The sequence below is a fragment of the Schistocerca americana genome, chromosome 1 (genome assembly GCF_021461395.2).
Source record: "Schistocerca americana isolate TAMUIC-IGC-003095 chromosome 1, iqSchAmer2.1, whole genome shotgun sequence".
Taxonomy (NCBI): domain Eukaryota; kingdom Metazoa; phylum Arthropoda; class Insecta; order Orthoptera; family Acrididae; genus Schistocerca; species Schistocerca americana.
The window spans coordinates 361,164,552-361,181,731 of NC_060119.1; the positions used below are offsets into that span (position 1 = coordinate 361,164,552).

At 41.8% G+C, this 17,180-nt stretch overlaps 1 protein-coding gene across 2 annotated transcripts in view; it reads right to left on the minus strand.

Moving 5' to 3' along the window:
- LOC124600024 (PAS domain-containing serine/threonine-protein kinase) overlaps window positions 1-17,180 on the minus strand; it is a 218,715-nt gene that overhangs the window by 42,316 nt on the left and 159,219 nt on the right. For both annotated transcript variants that reach the window (XM_047136127.1, XM_047136126.1), the window contains exons 12-15: window positions 8,152-8,936; window positions 7,905-8,068; window positions 5,713-5,904; window positions 5,504-5,626 (exon numbers count right to left, since the gene is read on the minus strand). In XM_047136127.1, the coding sequence (XP_046992083.1) occupies window positions 5,504-5,626; window positions 5,713-5,904; window positions 7,905-8,068; window positions 8,152-8,936 (1,264 nt within the window). The remainder of the gene's footprint in view (window positions 1-5,503; window positions 5,627-5,712; window positions 5,905-7,904; window positions 8,069-8,151; window positions 8,937-17,180) is intronic.

Genomic DNA, 17,180 nt, shown 5'->3' on the forward strand with positions numbered 1-17,180 from the left:
ATCAAAACTCCTTACAAACAAATGACCCATTCCATCACACTTTTGATAATTTTCACTGGTGGGTTAGGTTGCACTACAAATTATGAAGTCCACTCCTCCAGCATGACCATATTAAAATCTATTTTCAAGCTCAGTTAAATAGACTATTGCCACACAATGTCACAGACCCAATATCCTACAGTTTTTCTCATTCATACTTTGAAATCAAATGAAGCTCTTCTGCTGTATGGTAATCAACGTGTAGACAATGGCCGACATATTTTCAGTTGCCACATAGGTTTTTAGAGTTTTTCTGATAAACATTTCACATGGGGGCTAGGGGCTACAAATCCATATTAAGTCACCCAGAATTTGGCTTATTGATAAGTGTGTGTTGTTATCACACTCTCAGATCACCCACAGGTGCATCCCATGTATGAATGCAATCTGGTTGTCTTGCTTCTCCAAGTCTGTAGATGAGCTGTTAGGCAGTCATCCTTAGTATCACTGGCTGGAAATGGAAACAGGGTGTTATTGTTACAGAACCATGACTCCAGCAGAAAAAGTGGTATGTCACTATTAGCTGCACAGTACACAAATTTCACAATAGGCAGTGCTGGATCACAAACCTTTCGTTCAATGTCCATGGAAAGAATATCTGTGAATTCTTCTTAAGGCACCTTCTTCTGATAGAAGTTGGCAGTCCATGTGTCCAGTTCTTGATGTGATGTTACATCATGGAAGGTATCTTCTGATGTGCAATTGTACCATTTCTGAATGTCCTTCAATCATGAGTTCCTTTGTTTTCCAACAGACCTTTCCCTTTAATTTTCCCTTCAATTATGAGTTTTAATGTCTGGCACCTTTTTCCTCTTGTAATGTATTCTAAATATTGATTTTTTCCTTTGTTTTATGGAGGGCAATAGTTCTTTTTGCTTTTTCATCGAATGAAGGGCTTCTTCGGAATTTTCAGCAACCAAGGAATCTGTCAACGCATTATTAAAATTTCACAAGGCCATTTGTCTGCAGGAGGAGGCTGCTGCCATTCTGTTGGTGATGTTGCAATATGAAATTAACTCTTGACACTTTAACTGTTTGGAAACTTCTCAATGATCTGACAGTTTTACACACACAGCAAAACATCCTGTACATTGTATTTGTCAATAATTTCATAGAATGCATGAAAAGGAGAGGCAAGGTAAGGCAAGGCAAAATATTGGACCGAGGACTCAAGAAACGATGGATGATTACACAAAAAAATTCATCAAAACTTGAGAAACTCTTAACAGCCTTTCTAAAAACTTTTTGACTGATGTGATGAAGACCTAGGTGCATAGAACAAATTTATTCTGTTTCCAGACTCATGGCCAGGACAATAAATCCACACAATTTTCGAAGATTATTTTGCAATGCTATCATGTGGTATTAAAGAGTTTCCCCCAAATTGCATTCTTCTTAGTGCAATCTTGTGACATCTATTTTTATCATCAGGTAAAGAATTTGATCGAAAAGCTTCAGAACTGCTCTCTATCATAGAGAGAGAAAAAGAAATCACACCCCGAAAAGAGTCCAAGACACGTTCCACTGCACATCACCAGCTATTGTCACCACTATTTGGCAAACTGATGCATTACGCGTGCTGTGCTGCGAAACTGCACGATAGCAGAGAACATTTTATGAATGTAAATGAAGTTAGTTTTTCTACAACTTTAAAAGAACCATGTACTTGCAAAAACACAGCATTTATAACATGTACAAGATACCAAGAAAATTATTGCTTCCCTTATTGTTACGATGAATATCGCATCAGCATGTGTAACTCAGCAACTGTCAAATAATAAAAATATTAATTTTATATGCGATTTTTGCACGTATTCTGTTTTTTATTTGCAATCCCAAACTTTCCTTTGCCTCTCCTTTTGTGAAAATATTAATAAATACAATATAATGAGCATTATTTCACTAATCCACTTTGTTGTTGTTGTTGTTGTTGTTGTTGTTGTTGTCTTCAGTCCTGAGACTGGTTTGATGCAGCTCTCCATGCTACTCTATCCTGTGCAAGCTTCTTCATCTCCCAGTACCCACTGCAACCTACATCCTTCTGAATCTGCTTAGTGTATTCATCTCTTGGTCTCCCTCTACGATTTTTACCCTCCACGCTGTCCTCCAGTACTAAATTGGTGATCTCTTGATGCCTCAGAACATGTCCTACCAACCGGTCCCTTCTTCTAGTCAAGTTGTGCCACAAACCCCTCTTCTCCCCAATTCTATTCAATACCTCCTCATTAGTTACGTGATCTACCCACCTTATCTTCAGCATTCTTCTGTATCACCACATTTCGAAAGCTTCTATTCTCTTCTTGTCCAAACTAATTATCGTTATGTTTCACTTCCGTACATGGCTACACTCCATACAAATACTTTCAGAAATGACTTCGTGACACTTAAATCTATACTCGATGTTAACAAATTTCTCTTCTTCAGAAACGCTTTCCTTGCCATTGCCAGTCTATATTTTATATCCTCTCTACTTCAACCATAATCAGTTATTTTGCTCCCCAAATAGCAAAACTAGTTTACTACTTTAAGTGTCTCAATTCCTAATCTAATTCCCTCAGCATCACCCGACTTAATTCGACTACATTCCATTATCCTCGTTTTGCTTTTGTTGATGTTCATCTTATATCCTCCTTTCAAGACACTGTTCATTCCGTTCAACTGCTCTTCCAAGTCCTTTGCTGTCTCTGACAGAATTACAATGTCATCGGCGAACCTCAAAGTTTTTATTTCTTCTCCATGGATTTCAATTCCTATGCCGAATTTTTCTTTTGTTTCATTTACTGCTTGCTCAATATACTCATTGAATAACACCGGAGATAGGCTACAACCCTGTCTCACTCCCTTTCCAACCACTGCTTCCCTTTCATGCCCCTTGACACTTCTAACTGCCATCTGGTTTCTGTACAAATTGTGAATAGCCTTTCACTCCCTGTATTTTATCCCTGCCGCCTTTAGAATTTGAAAGAGAGTATTCCAGTCAACATTGTCAAAAGCTTTCTCTAAGTCTACAAATGCTAGAAACGTAGGTTTGCCTTTCCTTAATCTTTCTTCTAAGACAAGTCGTAGGGTCAGTATTGCCTCACGTGTTCCAACATTTCTACGGAATCCAAACTGATCATCCCCGAGGTCGGCTTCTACCAGTTTTTCCACTCATCTGTAAAGAATCTGCGTTAGTGTTTTGCAGCTGTGACTTATTAAACTGATAGTTCGGTAATTTTCACATCTGTCAGCAGCTGTTTTCTTTGGGATTGGAATTATTATATTCTTCTTGAAGTCTGAGGGAATTTCACCTGTCTCATACATCTTGCTCACCAGATGCTAGAGTTTTGTCAGGACTGGCTCTCCCAAGGCCGTCAGTAGTTCCAATGGAATGTTGTCTACTCCCGGGGCCTTGTTTCGACTCAGCAGCTGTTTTCTTTGGGATTGGAATTATTATATTCTTCTTGAAGTCTGAGGGAATTTCACCTGTCTCATACATCTTGCTCACCAGATGCTAGAGTTTTGTCAGGACTGGCTCTCCCAAGGCCGTCAGTAGTTCCAATGGAATGTTGTCTACTCCCGGGGCCTTGTTTCGACTCAGATCTTTCAGTGCTCTGTCAAACTCTTCACGCAGTATCATATCTCCCATTTCATTTTCATCTACCTCCTCTTCCATTTCCATAATATTGTCCTCAAGAACATCGCCTCTGTATAGACCCTCTATATACTCCTTCCACCTTTCTGCTTTCCCTTCTTTGCTTAGAACTGGGTTTCCATCAAAGCTCTTGATATTCATCAAGTGGTTCTCTTTTCTCCAAAGGTCTCTTTAATTCTCCTGTAGGCAGTATCTATCTTACCCTTAGTGAGACAAGCCTCTACATCCTTACATTTGTCCTCTAGCCATACCTGCTTAGCCATTTTGCACTTCCTGTCAACCTCATTTTTGAGACGTTTGTATTCCATTTTGCCTGCTTCACTTACTGCATTTTTGTATTTTCTCCTTTCATCAACTAAATTCAGTATCTCTTCTGTTACCCAAGGATTTCTACTAGCCCTTGTCTTTTTACCTACTTGATCCTCTGCTGCCTTCACTACTTCATCCCTCAGAGCTACCCATTCTTCTTCTACTGTATTTCTTTTCCCTATTCCTGTCAATTGTTCCCTTATGCTCTCCCTGAAACTCTGTACAACCTCTGGTTCTTTCAGTTTATCCAGGTCCCATCTCCTTAAATTCCCACCTTTTTAGTTTCTTCAGTTTTAATCTACCCAAACTCTTTGTCTTTAAAAACGTCTGGATGGATATGTGTGTGTGTGTGCGCGCGAGTCTATACCCGTCCTTTTTTCCTTTTTTCCCCCCCTAAGGTAAGTCTTTCCGCTCCCGGGATTGGAATGACTCCTTACCCTCTCCCTTAAAACCCACATCCTTTCGTCTTTCCCTCTCCTTCCCTCTTTCCTGATGAGGCAACAGTTTGTTGCGAAAGCTTGAATTTTGTGTGTATGTTTGTGTTTGTTTGTTTGTCTGTCGACCTGCCAGCACTTTCATTTGGTAAGTCACATCATCTTTGTTTTTAGATATATTTTTCCTACGTGGAATGTTTCCCTTTATTTTATATATACACACACACACACACACACACACACACACACACACACACACACACACACACACACATCACATCATAAGGTTAAAACCCAAAAAAACCCAAAAGATAATGGTTTAGCTGAAATAGCGGCACACAATAATCGACAAACACTAAAGAAAAATTAAGTCTTCTCCATCTTTCAGGATATGTATACGGTTTCTATTGCTCTTTTAAATTGAGTCGGAACAGACAAACCTGATGGCTAAAGAGAGAATTCATTATGTTCCATACGTTTTGTTCTTTCTTCTGTAGGCAGGTTTATGGCACATTGACAGATCACTTAACATGTGGCAATGAACAATGAGCCCAGGCAAAAAAGTGTTACTTAGCTGGGAGACCTGATCAAATGTTCGTATGTTGTGACTGTCAGAAACAGAATAATAATAATTAAAAAAAAAAAATCTGGAGAAGTGCGAGAAGCAAATTAACAATTTTGATTCTTTCCTTTACTTGTACTGTGGGATCTTGCTTCATGCCAAATTTCTTGATTCTAGTTCAGTGGGAAGTACGCTACAGGTTTTGATGAGTGACTTGTGAGTATGAAAGTATGAGTCACCTTGTGTTTTAGTCAGCACGTAGTCATGAGTCATCTAAAATTGTGTAAACAGTCTGCTTGCACCTTTCTGCTGCCATTGTTACATTTTTTTTAAAAAAAGATTGTCACTCATTGCACCTATTTCCAACTGAAAATACAGTATCTGTACAAAGCATGAGCTTACTTGGCTGACAGACATCATAATAATTGTAAACACAATGCATAGTTAAATTCCACTGCTGTTTTACAACTGATATTATCAATTGAAAAATGTCATTTTACTTACGAAAAGTTATGTAAAACTTACTATGTTTGGATGGTTTAATGTAGTAAGCAAACTAATTTCAAGTGGAACTTTTGATCCCAGGCTAGGATCTTCAACCCATGACTGTTGATGGACTTTATGTTTCTGTATGAATTTTGTAATAACCTAGAGAAACAAAATCAGATGAAACTGACAACTGTATAACAACAAATTATTTTATAAAAAGAAATTATAATCAAAGGCAAACTTACTAAAAGCCCATCTTCATTGCGGAATGCCATCTTTACATATCCATAAGCGCCCTTACCAATTTGTTGCAAAGTTGTGTATCGTTCACCATATTCACCTGACGTCTGTTCATCTTCACACTGACTCAGGACTGACACTGAACCTGAACGTGTTCTCGAATGTGATATATTAGTTTGGGCGCATGACCTGATTGCCTGTTTGAGAATATAATGAGGCTTTATGAACTTTTCTAGAAGCATCATGTCATTTAAATAAGAGATAATGGGGGAAAAATTAAAAAATCCATCACAAAGTTGCACCAACTCTTGTCTTCAATTATATTTCTTACATATCTTATCAAACAATGTTAACAAACATTCTGTGTTATCTACAGCATTCCAGGAAGTTTCTTTCTGAAAATAGTAAGATAAACAAGTGGATAGCGTAATGAGTAAGGTTACTCCCTCTGATATCTGAGCACTTAATGAATATATTTGAGTGTTCTGATGAATTTAAAGTAGTAATTAAGTGAGCGATACAGTAAATCTCAAAACCAATGACACACTAAAACAAAACAAAAATGGTTTACAGAATTTTTTGAGTGTTTTTGACTGATATTATGATAGCTTAGGACCTACATTTACAAAGAGCAAGTAAGATATTACAGGAAGCAGGTTTTGGAAAGTCAAACTGTTTCTGTTAAAGCAATGATCCACATGAAAGAAGATTTCTTTGAAGTCACAAAGAAGATTATATCCTACAAAAGTGGCACTATCCAGCCCAAAGGCACATTTAAGATAATCAACCATACGTAGTTGGTTTCATGAGTAATGGCAAAAAATCCCCCTCCCCTCTAATATACATATTTAAAAGAATTTGAAAGGGTATAGACTTGGGTTTTTTTTAAGGACATACAAAAATACGTGGAACAGGTCTTAAGCTGGGGAGAAATAATGTCTAAACTAAAAAAACTCTGCCCGAACAGGCCTTGGAAGGCTCAACAGTACCGACCGGCCACCGTGTCATCCTTAGCCCACAGGCGTCACTTGATGCGAATATGGAGGGGCTTGTGGTCAGCACACCGCTCTCCCGGCCGTATCTCAGTTTACAAGACCGGAACCGCTACTTCTCAATCAAGTAGCTTCTCAGTTTGCCTCACAAGGGCTGAGTGCACCCCGCTTGCCATCAGCGCTCAGCAGACCAGATGGTCACCCATCCAAGTGCTAGCCCAGCCTGACAGGGCTTAACTTTGGTGATGTGACAGGAACCTGTGTGACCACTGTGGCAAGATGTTGGCGAGAAATAACATCCGTGCTAGTAAAAATGTTCAAAGGAAACTGGCGGAATTTTGTCAGTTATGTTTGAATGATCCTGAAGAGAAATTATCGAAGGAATGAAGAGAAATTATCGAAGGAATGAAGAGAAATTATCGAAGGAATGAAGAGAAATTATCGAAGGAATGAAGAGAAATTATCGAAGGAATGAAGAGAAATTATCGAAGGAATGAAGAGAAATTATCGAAGGAATGAAGAGAAATTATCGAAGGAATGAAGAGAAATTATCGAAGGAATGAAGAGAAATTATCGAAGGAATGAAGAGAAATTATCGAAGGAATGAAGAGAAATTATCGAAGGAATGAAGAGAAATTATCGAAGGAATGAAGAGAAATTATCGAAGGAATGAAGAGAAATTATCGAAGGAATGAAGAGAAATTATCGAAGGAAAGAAGAGAAATATCGAAGGAATGAAGAGAAATTATTGAAGGAATGAAGAGAGAAAATGCCTCAGACCTTCTTCACAATCCTAAGGTTCCAATAAATAGAAAATTGTACAATAGTTCAAAATTTGTGGAACCTGGAAGATGACTTTCTGTGTTAGCTGAAATGGAGTTCCCTGAATGTTACATTTCAAGTGGTTGAATCTCACATGAAAAATGTTTTGCAGAAACAGATGAATAAAGTCTCTGGACAGAGGTTTATGGTGCAACAGAAAGGCTGATCACGGATATTACCTCCAAGGTAACTTACTGGCCCACAGAGACAAAAATAGGACACAATTTGTATCCACTGCACATAAAACAAAGATAAATTACATAAAGGAACCCAAGGATGTCACAGAGATGAATACTTAACCCTTTAGCAATAAATGAATATGGAGTGAATTGTGGGGAAATTTGGGATTGGATATATAATGTTGATATTACTCTATTACTAGCCTGTCCCAGTGAGTTGTCCACAGTACTGTTGAAGCTTGATGTCAAAGTGAGGTTGCCACAAGTTCTGCCTCCTTCAGCTATTTCTTCAGGATCTCTAGAAATCCAAACACAGTACACAAGACGACCGCAAACCAGCACCACTGCTCTTACACGATATACAATATCTGTAAAATAATAAACCAAAAGCTTAGTAATGGGGGTGGAAGATTGAAATCTATCATCTAAATATTAATGCAAACATTCTCACCTAAATTTGATCCATCCTTATGCCTGCCATATCCAAAATAACTCCCATCAGGAAATTGTTGTCCTTCAACTTGCTTCACAACTTCTGTATGAGTGATGCCAGCATCTCTTGAGATAACTCTTCTCAGAAACCTCTTTCCTGTAGCTGGGGTGGATGTCAGATTATCACACGGAATATTTGCTGAGTCAAACATTTTTGGACACTGCTGGCACAGATTTGATTCTCCTCCTACTGATCTGGAAACACCCGATAAATCCGCATGTATCTCCCCTTCTGCATTACACCTACAAACATTTTCGATACTTATCACATTGAAATTGTTCTCCGAGACGGGGAGAGCTTCATTACTTGATACATTAAGTTGTAAGCTATTAACTGATTTTTGTACTGCTGCTGAATAACTTATGTGGGCTTGAGTATTACATGTGCCCTGACAGGAGTCAATTAAATTAGCTCCTTTCTGATGAATGCATGCTTCAGTTATTACTGCTGGCAGAATTTCAATACTATCTTCATCATCTGAGGCAGTCTGAAAATTGTCTTCTTCCTCCATGAAATCCATATGTGGTGACACAATTGGAGTTAACTCTCCATTATCACTATTGTTTTCCGCATCTGTCACAGCATTTTGATCCCTTGCAGGTAAACTCAGGGTACATGGAGGCACAACCTTTTCTTTTCTCATTACTTCATTAAGGACTAAATTTGATCCAATGTCCGAAATAGACTCATTAACAGGGAAAATGCTGTGGTCATCCACAGTTACAGTGGATGATCTGGCTTCTCTGAAAACAAAGGAAATATACAATAATATTAAACTCAATAAAAAATTTAATTATTTCTCTGTTGTTATACCATTAACCAATATAAAACAAATCACATAACAAACAAGAGTTTCATTAAGATATAAACATTAACATTTATTTACAACAGCATGACAATCAAAAAATCTCACAGAAGCAATATCAGTATGACAAAAAAAGAGTGAAGTACTTAATGTTCCACGATAAAAACAATTAGTTAATCAGCTCTTAAAGAAAGGAAAACTTCCTTTCTTAAGTCAAGAGTATGTAATACTCAGATACTGGGCTGTCAACGTGAGCTGAAATTCTTTCGGTGGGGGCACAATACCAGCAACAATGGGGCGTCCAGTATTGTTGGGAAGAAGGTGGGTGCGCGGGGTATCATGGGGGTGAGGAGGGAAACGGATTCAGGGTAGATGTTCTAGGAATGGCCTATGGCTTTAAGCAGGGATTACAGGTTATTTGGACTTCTGGGCTGGGATCACTATGGCAGGGTTTATAGGTGGAGGAGTCAGTCAGTAGGCAAGGTAGTCACTGTGATCCATAACGCCAGCGGCTGAATCTTTCTGCAGAGAGAGTGAATAGGCGAGGATCTGTTTTGACACTGTGTATGGCTGTCCTCCCTTCTGCTGCAAGGTTGATGTTCTGGGGAAGGATGGTGAGTCCATAATGGTCATAAATTCCTGGAGGGTGACCAGAGGATGGTTATGTGGAAGGGGGGAGGATCACAACTGGGTAGTGTTATGAAGTGGGAGAGCCAGGGTTCAGTGTTGGGATTGGACTGAGTTCGATTGGAGGGACGGGTGGCAAAGAGGTGTGTTCCACTGCAGTGATTGGAAGGAAAGTAGGTCCAACATAATTAAATTTTGGTTGAGGGCAGAAGGTGAGGTCTTGGAAAGCACTGATACTTGTATGGAGCTGAGGATTTTGGTGGGAAAGTAACAAATGTTCTGGGATTGTTTTGGCACGGGATTTAGTGTACTGTTGGAAGGGAGTTCTGGGGTAGGTGGCACACTGAAAAAATCAGTCAGGCAGAATCTGGATGCTATAAGGCATTGACGAGGACGAAAAGGGATTAAATTTCAGAGATTCAGTTTGCACAAACAGTTTTCCTGTGCCATATCGCCACATATACCAAATACTGCCACCACCCCAAGAACCAGTGACAAAGGAGTGTCCTCACCCAATAAAACTCATGAATTGGAACAACTGAATGACATCCTTTGTCAGGGCTTTGATTGTCTATCATTATTGAGGAACATCCTACCCAAGATCCTTCCCATCTCACCCTCAACCTACAGTAACAGTTTCTGCCCCTTCTGTCCTATCACTTCCTACCAACTGATGTCACAACCTTAATTGCGCACTGTTCTCTGCAAATGCACCCACTGATCTTTCTCTCTTCTCTGTACCTCTCCTTTCTGCTTCATTTTTTCCCTTCTCTCCCTCCCCCACAGCCTTCTGATGCTGCACCAGGTAGCCTTATCTATCACCTCTCGTTGCTGCATGCTCCACCATGCAGAACTGTTTTCTCCTCTCCCACCTGTACCCTGCTATCCCACCCCCTTCCCCACTTCACTACAAACTATTGCTCTCACTTGACACATGTCAGTTTGAGTCTGGCCTGAAAAGCCAGGGTAGACGTGATGTGTGTGAGGTAAGCTTGCTTGTGTGGTGCTTGTGCGTTATTCTTTCTGATAAAGGTTTTGGCCTAAAGCTTAATATGTAACTATGTTTTTGCTGTTCCTGTCTCCACCTCAACGTATCAACTTTACGGTGAGTAGCAACTATCCTTTCCATAATTGTTAACCACTAAATTATGAAGTAAATATGTTATTTCAGAATAAAACAACAGTTTATGAAGAAAATATTTCCCCTCAAGAAATTCACAGTAGTTGTGGACTTATCCACACAAAAGAACTGTAGATGAAATTCATGAACGTGCTGCAAGCATGAACCTTTATTTTATTAGTGTGAAAGAAGGAATGAAAGTAATGACTGTGCGGCCTTAAAGAAAAGAAGATGGTGTGAAGATTTAGGATGACGTGAATAACTCTGCTATGAATATTCAAGTAAATAACTAGGTAAGTTAACATAACTTGCAAAGTATTAAAAAGAAGAGTTGAGAGAGGTACTGTGGCATCACCAAGAATTATTTTTGTCTCGGTTCGGACTAATGAAAAAGTGTGTTTGTAACTTAGAACTAAAAACTTATGAACCATATCACTTAAAATCTTAATTTGTGCTTATAGCTAAGAAGCCTGCTGCTGGTCAGGAGATTTCAAGAGCCAACGACCATGGACTTTGCCTGCCTCTAAGGCACCAATATCCATACCGTAGATTCAACCACAATAGAGGGGTATCTGTGGAGAGTACAGAACAGATCCTGAAAAGGTGCAGCAGAGTTTTCAATTGTTGCAGGGGTGACTGTCTGCATGACTGACCAATCTGGCCTTTTAACATTAGCCAATGTGTAATCACTATGATGGTACTGCTAATGGTTGAAAGCGAGAGGAAAATCACATGCGACATATTTCCTGAGCACATGCAGCTCTACTGCATGGATAAATTATGACATGCATTAATTTTCCAAAGGTAAAATAGTCCCCCTTTCAGATTGCAGGGCGTGGAATACTCAGGAGACTGTTGTCATTAGGAGAAACAAAACTGGCATGCTATGAGTAGGTGTACAGAACATTAGAGCCATTACCACGCAGGTAGGTTACAGAATTTAACGAGAGAGATGAGCAGGTTAGAGATCTATACAGTGGGAATTAGTGACATAATATTGCAGGAAGAATAGAACTTCTGGTCAGGCCAGCATAGCGTTATCAACACATCAAATAGGGATAATTTAGGAGTAAATTTAATAATGAATAAGAAAATATTAGTGCAAGTATGCTACTGTAAACAGTATTGATAATGTATGCGAGCAAGAGCGTATACCTGTCCTTATTTCCCCCTAAGGTAAGTCTTTCTGCTCCCGGAATTGGAATGACTCCTTACCCTCACCCTTAAAACCCACATCCTTTCGTCCTTCCCTCTCCTTCCCTCTTTCCTGATGAAGCAACCGTTGGTTGCGAAAGCTTGAATTTTGTGTGTATGTTTGTGTTTGTTTGCGTGTCTATCAACCTGCCAGTGCTTTCGTTTGGTAAGTCACATCATCTTTGTTTTTAGAATGTTTCCCTATGTTGGAAAAGGAGGCGTACAATGGGTAGTCAGGCATGACAGACAAATATCATGTGTATCTTCCGAGGAGAACATCATGCCAGTATGACACCGGAAGATCGACAGCTCCTGCACAGAGACACTCAACCAGGCTAGTGTAAAAGGCACCAGTGGACAAATGTTTTCACGATGGTGCATTGTATTAAGGCAGCATAAGGTGACCAGACATGCAGGTGAATAAATGAAACATTCATACTTTAGTTTTGAATGGACAAGGGACTGATACAAATGGTGGAGGGTGGTCCGATCCGCTCCACAGGAAGTAGCGTTTAGGACATGTAGGACATGGAGAGACCAGGTACAGCGTGCGGCCAAGTAAGACACATGGGAGGACCAAGGAAGTTTCCTATCAAGCATGAGCCCAAGGAATTTTGTAGTTTCAGCGAATGGAAGAGTAACAGGCCCAAGTTATAAAGACGGTGGAAGAAACCAATTGCACAGTCAGAAATTTATACAAACTGTTTTGTCAGTGGAAAAGCGAAAGATGTTGTCGATGCTCCATGATTAAAGATGTTTGAGACATTGCTGAAGATGCCACTCCAGGAGCAAGTCCAGGCAGAAGTGTGATACACCACAAAGTTGTTGACGACAAGGGAATCTGACATGCCTGGTGGAAGACAGGCCATAATAGAATTAATGGCTACAGCAAAGTAGACGACATTTCAGGAAGATGTCTTGAGGCATCCTGTCTTTTAAAAATTACTGAAGGAAACTGAGCAGACGGACATGGACATGTTGACATGAGTGTCAATAAAATACACAAAACAGGAATGTAAAATAGCACGTACAATACACATAACAAAAGTTGGAAAACTATGAGTGTACCCACACAGAACCATGGAACGAAGTAGTGAGTCAGTAGTAGAACATTAACGACACAGGAAGAAAGTGATATAAGGAGCTAAAACAATATGACAGATGAATGTGGCTGACTGACCTCAAGAACAAAAAAAGAGGGAAGCCAGCTACTCTGCAACACACTAAAATCCCCAGCTTAAAAGTTTACACCAGAGTCCAGACACATCACAAAACTTTAAAACCTTAGTCACACTTGTCTCATCATCAGCTAAAATAGAGGGCAGATCCCCACCAATATTTGCTTCTGCCCTTGCATCACGATTTAAAATGGACTCCGTTAAAATATGGCAGATAGAGATGTGCACGCCAGTAGCATCACAAAACGAGGGATCCTCTTGCCGTAATAAAAAGCTAAGTGTGAGACACATAAGGGTCACTACTTCCCGTCTGAGCAACTGGCAGGAGGAACGCCATAGACAGGTTGTTGACTTCACCAACCACAGCTTATTGGCCATCACCACCAGCCATTCATCACCCCACAACTGCATGCACTTCCTGTGTAGTGCAGAAACAACAGCCTGCAAGGGAATAGAACACGGTGCCACATCCTGTCCTCTGCACACCTCCTTGGCAGCCTGATCGGCCTGCTCATTTCCCCATATCCCTAAATGACCTGGCACGCAGCAGAATATCAGCTTACCCTGTCATTGGAGCAAGTACAGTTGGTCATATATCAGCCGGACCAACTCTAACGTTTGCCCCGATTATGACGCATCTGCTTCAGTGCCTTCAGGATCGTGCGGAGCTCCGTTGAGAAAACAATAAACTCGTCAAGAAGGCGAAACCCTGTTGACATGGTCCGGGAACACAACACAGCAGCCAAGGGAATTCCCTTGTTTGGAGCCATCTGTGTACACTACTGTGAGAGACTGAAATGTAAAATCTAACATACGATTCTTCTTAAATTTGTCAAGTCTAAAGTAAGTTTGGTTGATTGGTTGGTTTAAAAGGGGTGGGGGGTGGGGGAGGGAGAGGAGAGGGGAAGGAACCAAACTGTGAGGTCATTGGTCCCTTGTTCCCAGTAAAATAATTACACAAAGAAAGAAGAAAAGGAAGGAGATGTACAGCACAATAACAGGAGAAATGAAGAACCAGAAGAACAACAGGACAATCAACACTACCATGGACAAAACAGGAAAAGAAAACCACAGAGAGACGCAAGAAACAGGTAGAAAGGATAAAAACAAGAGAGCAGATGACCGTGGCTGGCCGACCACACGAATAGAAAGGAAAAACCAGCCACTCTGCGACACATTAGAACATCAACCCTAGAAGCATTAGAGTGGAGAACACAAAGGGACAAAGGACATGTGCTAAAACTTATATAGAATGATGAAACCCACCCTCACAGATAAAACGTAAAACTAAATTAGCCAATGAGGTGTTGTCAGCTAAAATTAATGGCAAATAGTCCAGTAACTGTAGAGTCCACCGCAAGGCAGCCACAGAAAGGCAGTTCACCAAGAAATGGGCCACTGTCAGCAGGGCGCCACACTGACGCTGAAGTGGGTCATCACAGCAAAGGAGGTAGCCCAGAACCACAGAGTCCCTGCGAGAGGTTCGTATGGAGGACTGCCACACATTCATAGTCTCCTTAATGACATGAAGTTTGTTGTGCATGCTGAGGTTATGCCATTTCGACTTCCAAAGACGCAAAACCTTGCGGTGTAGTACTGAACGCAAGTCAGTTGCAGAGAACTCCATAAGCGGTCTCCGCGTAGCCTGTTTGGCCAGAATGTTGGCAAGTTCGTTGCCTGGGATTTTGATCTGACCTGGGGTCGAGACAAACACAACTGAATGACTGGATCATTCCAGGGCATAGATAAACTCCTGGATGGTTTCTACCAAAGGATGACGAGGGCAGCACTGGTCGACAGCTTGTCAGTTGCTCAAGGAGTCAGTACATAGAAGAAAGGACGCCCCAGGGCATGAACGGACGTGTTCAAGAGCACGAGATGTAGCCACCAGCTTGGCAGTGAAAACACTGCAGCCGTTGGGCAAGGAATGCTGTTCAATATGTCCTCCATGGACATACGCAAAGCCAACATGAGCATCAGCCATCAAGCCGTCGGTGTAAACCACTTTGTGGCCTCGGTACATGTCAAGAACCGAGAGGAAGTGGCAGCAGAGAGCTGCGGGGTTAAATTAGTCCTTAGGGCCAAGTGAAAGGTCCATGTGAAGCTGCAGCCTAGGTGTACACCATGGAGGTGTACGTGAATGGACCTTAAGTATAGGTGGTAATGGCAAGGACTCCAGATCGGAAAGAAGGGATCGGACACAACTGCAATTGGAAGCTCTGACCTGGGCCACCGATGCAGGAGATGAACTGCTGTGGGTGGGAAAAGGAGATGGTGACTTGGATGTGCAGGAGAACTACGAACATGTGCAAAGTAACTAGCCAGCAGTTGTGCACCCCTAACCTGCAATGGAGGGACTCTGGCCTCCACCAGGACACTTGTCATCAGCCTCGGCCTAAATGCTCCTGTCACTAGATGAATGCCACAGTGGTGCACTGGGTTGAGTAAATGCAACGCTGAGGATGGTGCCGAACCACAAACCAGACTCCCATAGTCAAGGCGGGATTGACCAATGGCTCTGTAGAGCTGCAGCAGTGTAGACCGATCTGCACCTCAGTTGGTGTTGCTCAGGCAGCGGAGGACATTGAGGTGCTGCCAGAACTTCCGCTTAAGCTGATGAACTTGAGGAAGCCAAGTCAATCGGGTGTCGAAAACCAGTCCTAAGAATCAATATGTCTCCACTACAGTGAATGGATCATCATTAAGGTAATGTTCTGGATATGGGTGAACAGTACGATGCTGACAGAAGTGCATCAAACATGACTTTGCCCCCGAAAATGGAAATAGTGGGCTAGAGCCCATGACTGTGCCTTGCGGATGGCTCCCTGCAGGAGCCGCTCAGCAATACCAGTACTGGTGGAGCAGTACGAAATGCAGAAGTCGTCTGCATACAGAGAAGGCGTGACGGCCGGCCCTACAGCTGCTGCTACACCATTAATGGTCACTAAAAATAGAGAGATGCCCAATACAGAGCTCTGCAGGACCCCATTCTCCTGGATATGGGGGGTAACTATGGGAGGCACCAATTTGGACACGGAAAGTATGAAGCGACAGGAAATTTTGGATAAAAATTGGTAGCGGGCCTCGGAGACCCCTCTCGTATAATGTGGCAAGGATATGATGTCGCCAGGTGGTGTGGTACACTTTTCACAACTCAAAAAAAGACGGCAACCAAGTGTTGGCATCTGGAAAAGGCTGTTCTGATGGCAGACTCGAGGGACACAAGATTATCAGCGGTAGAGTGACACTGGCGGAAGTTGCCATGACATGGACCCAGTATGACACGTGACTCCAGGACCCAATCCAACCGCTGACACACCATACGTTCCAGAAGCTTACAAAGAACGTTGGTGAGGCTGATGGGCCGATAGCTATCCACATTAAGTGGGTTTCTACCAGTTTTGAGCACCTGAGTGACGGTGCTCTCCCGCCATTAAGATGGCAACCCACCATCGCACCAGATCCGTTTGAAGATGAGGAGATGTCACTTGCAGTCAGACGAGAGATGTTTAATCATCTGACTGTGGATCCGATATGGCCCAGGAGCTGTGTGAGGGCAATGTGCAAGGGCACTGAGGAGCTCCCACTCCATAAATGGGGCGATATGGGATTCACTGTGGCGTGTAGTGAACGAGAGGACTTTCCCTTCCAGCCGCCGTTTGACAGTGCGAAAGGCTGTGGGGTAATTCTCCAATGCAGAGGCTCGAGCATAATGCTCAGCAATCATGTTTGTGTCGGTAGAGAACACACCATTTACGATAACACCAGGAACACCTGTTGGGGTCTGGTAGCTGAAAACACATTTGATCTTTGCCCAGACTTGGGAAGGTGACGTATGGCACCCAATGGCCGAGACATATCTCTCCCAACACTCCTGCTTCCGTCATTTCATAAGTTGGCAAACGCGGGCACTGAGCTATTTAAAGGCTATGAGGTGCTCCAGCGAAGGGTGCTGCTTATCCCGCTGTCGAGCTTGCCGAGGCTCCTTAATTGCCTCAGCGACTTCCAGTGAGCACCAAAGGACTGCCTATCACCGGGGGGCACCCTAAAGAGCAAGGGATAA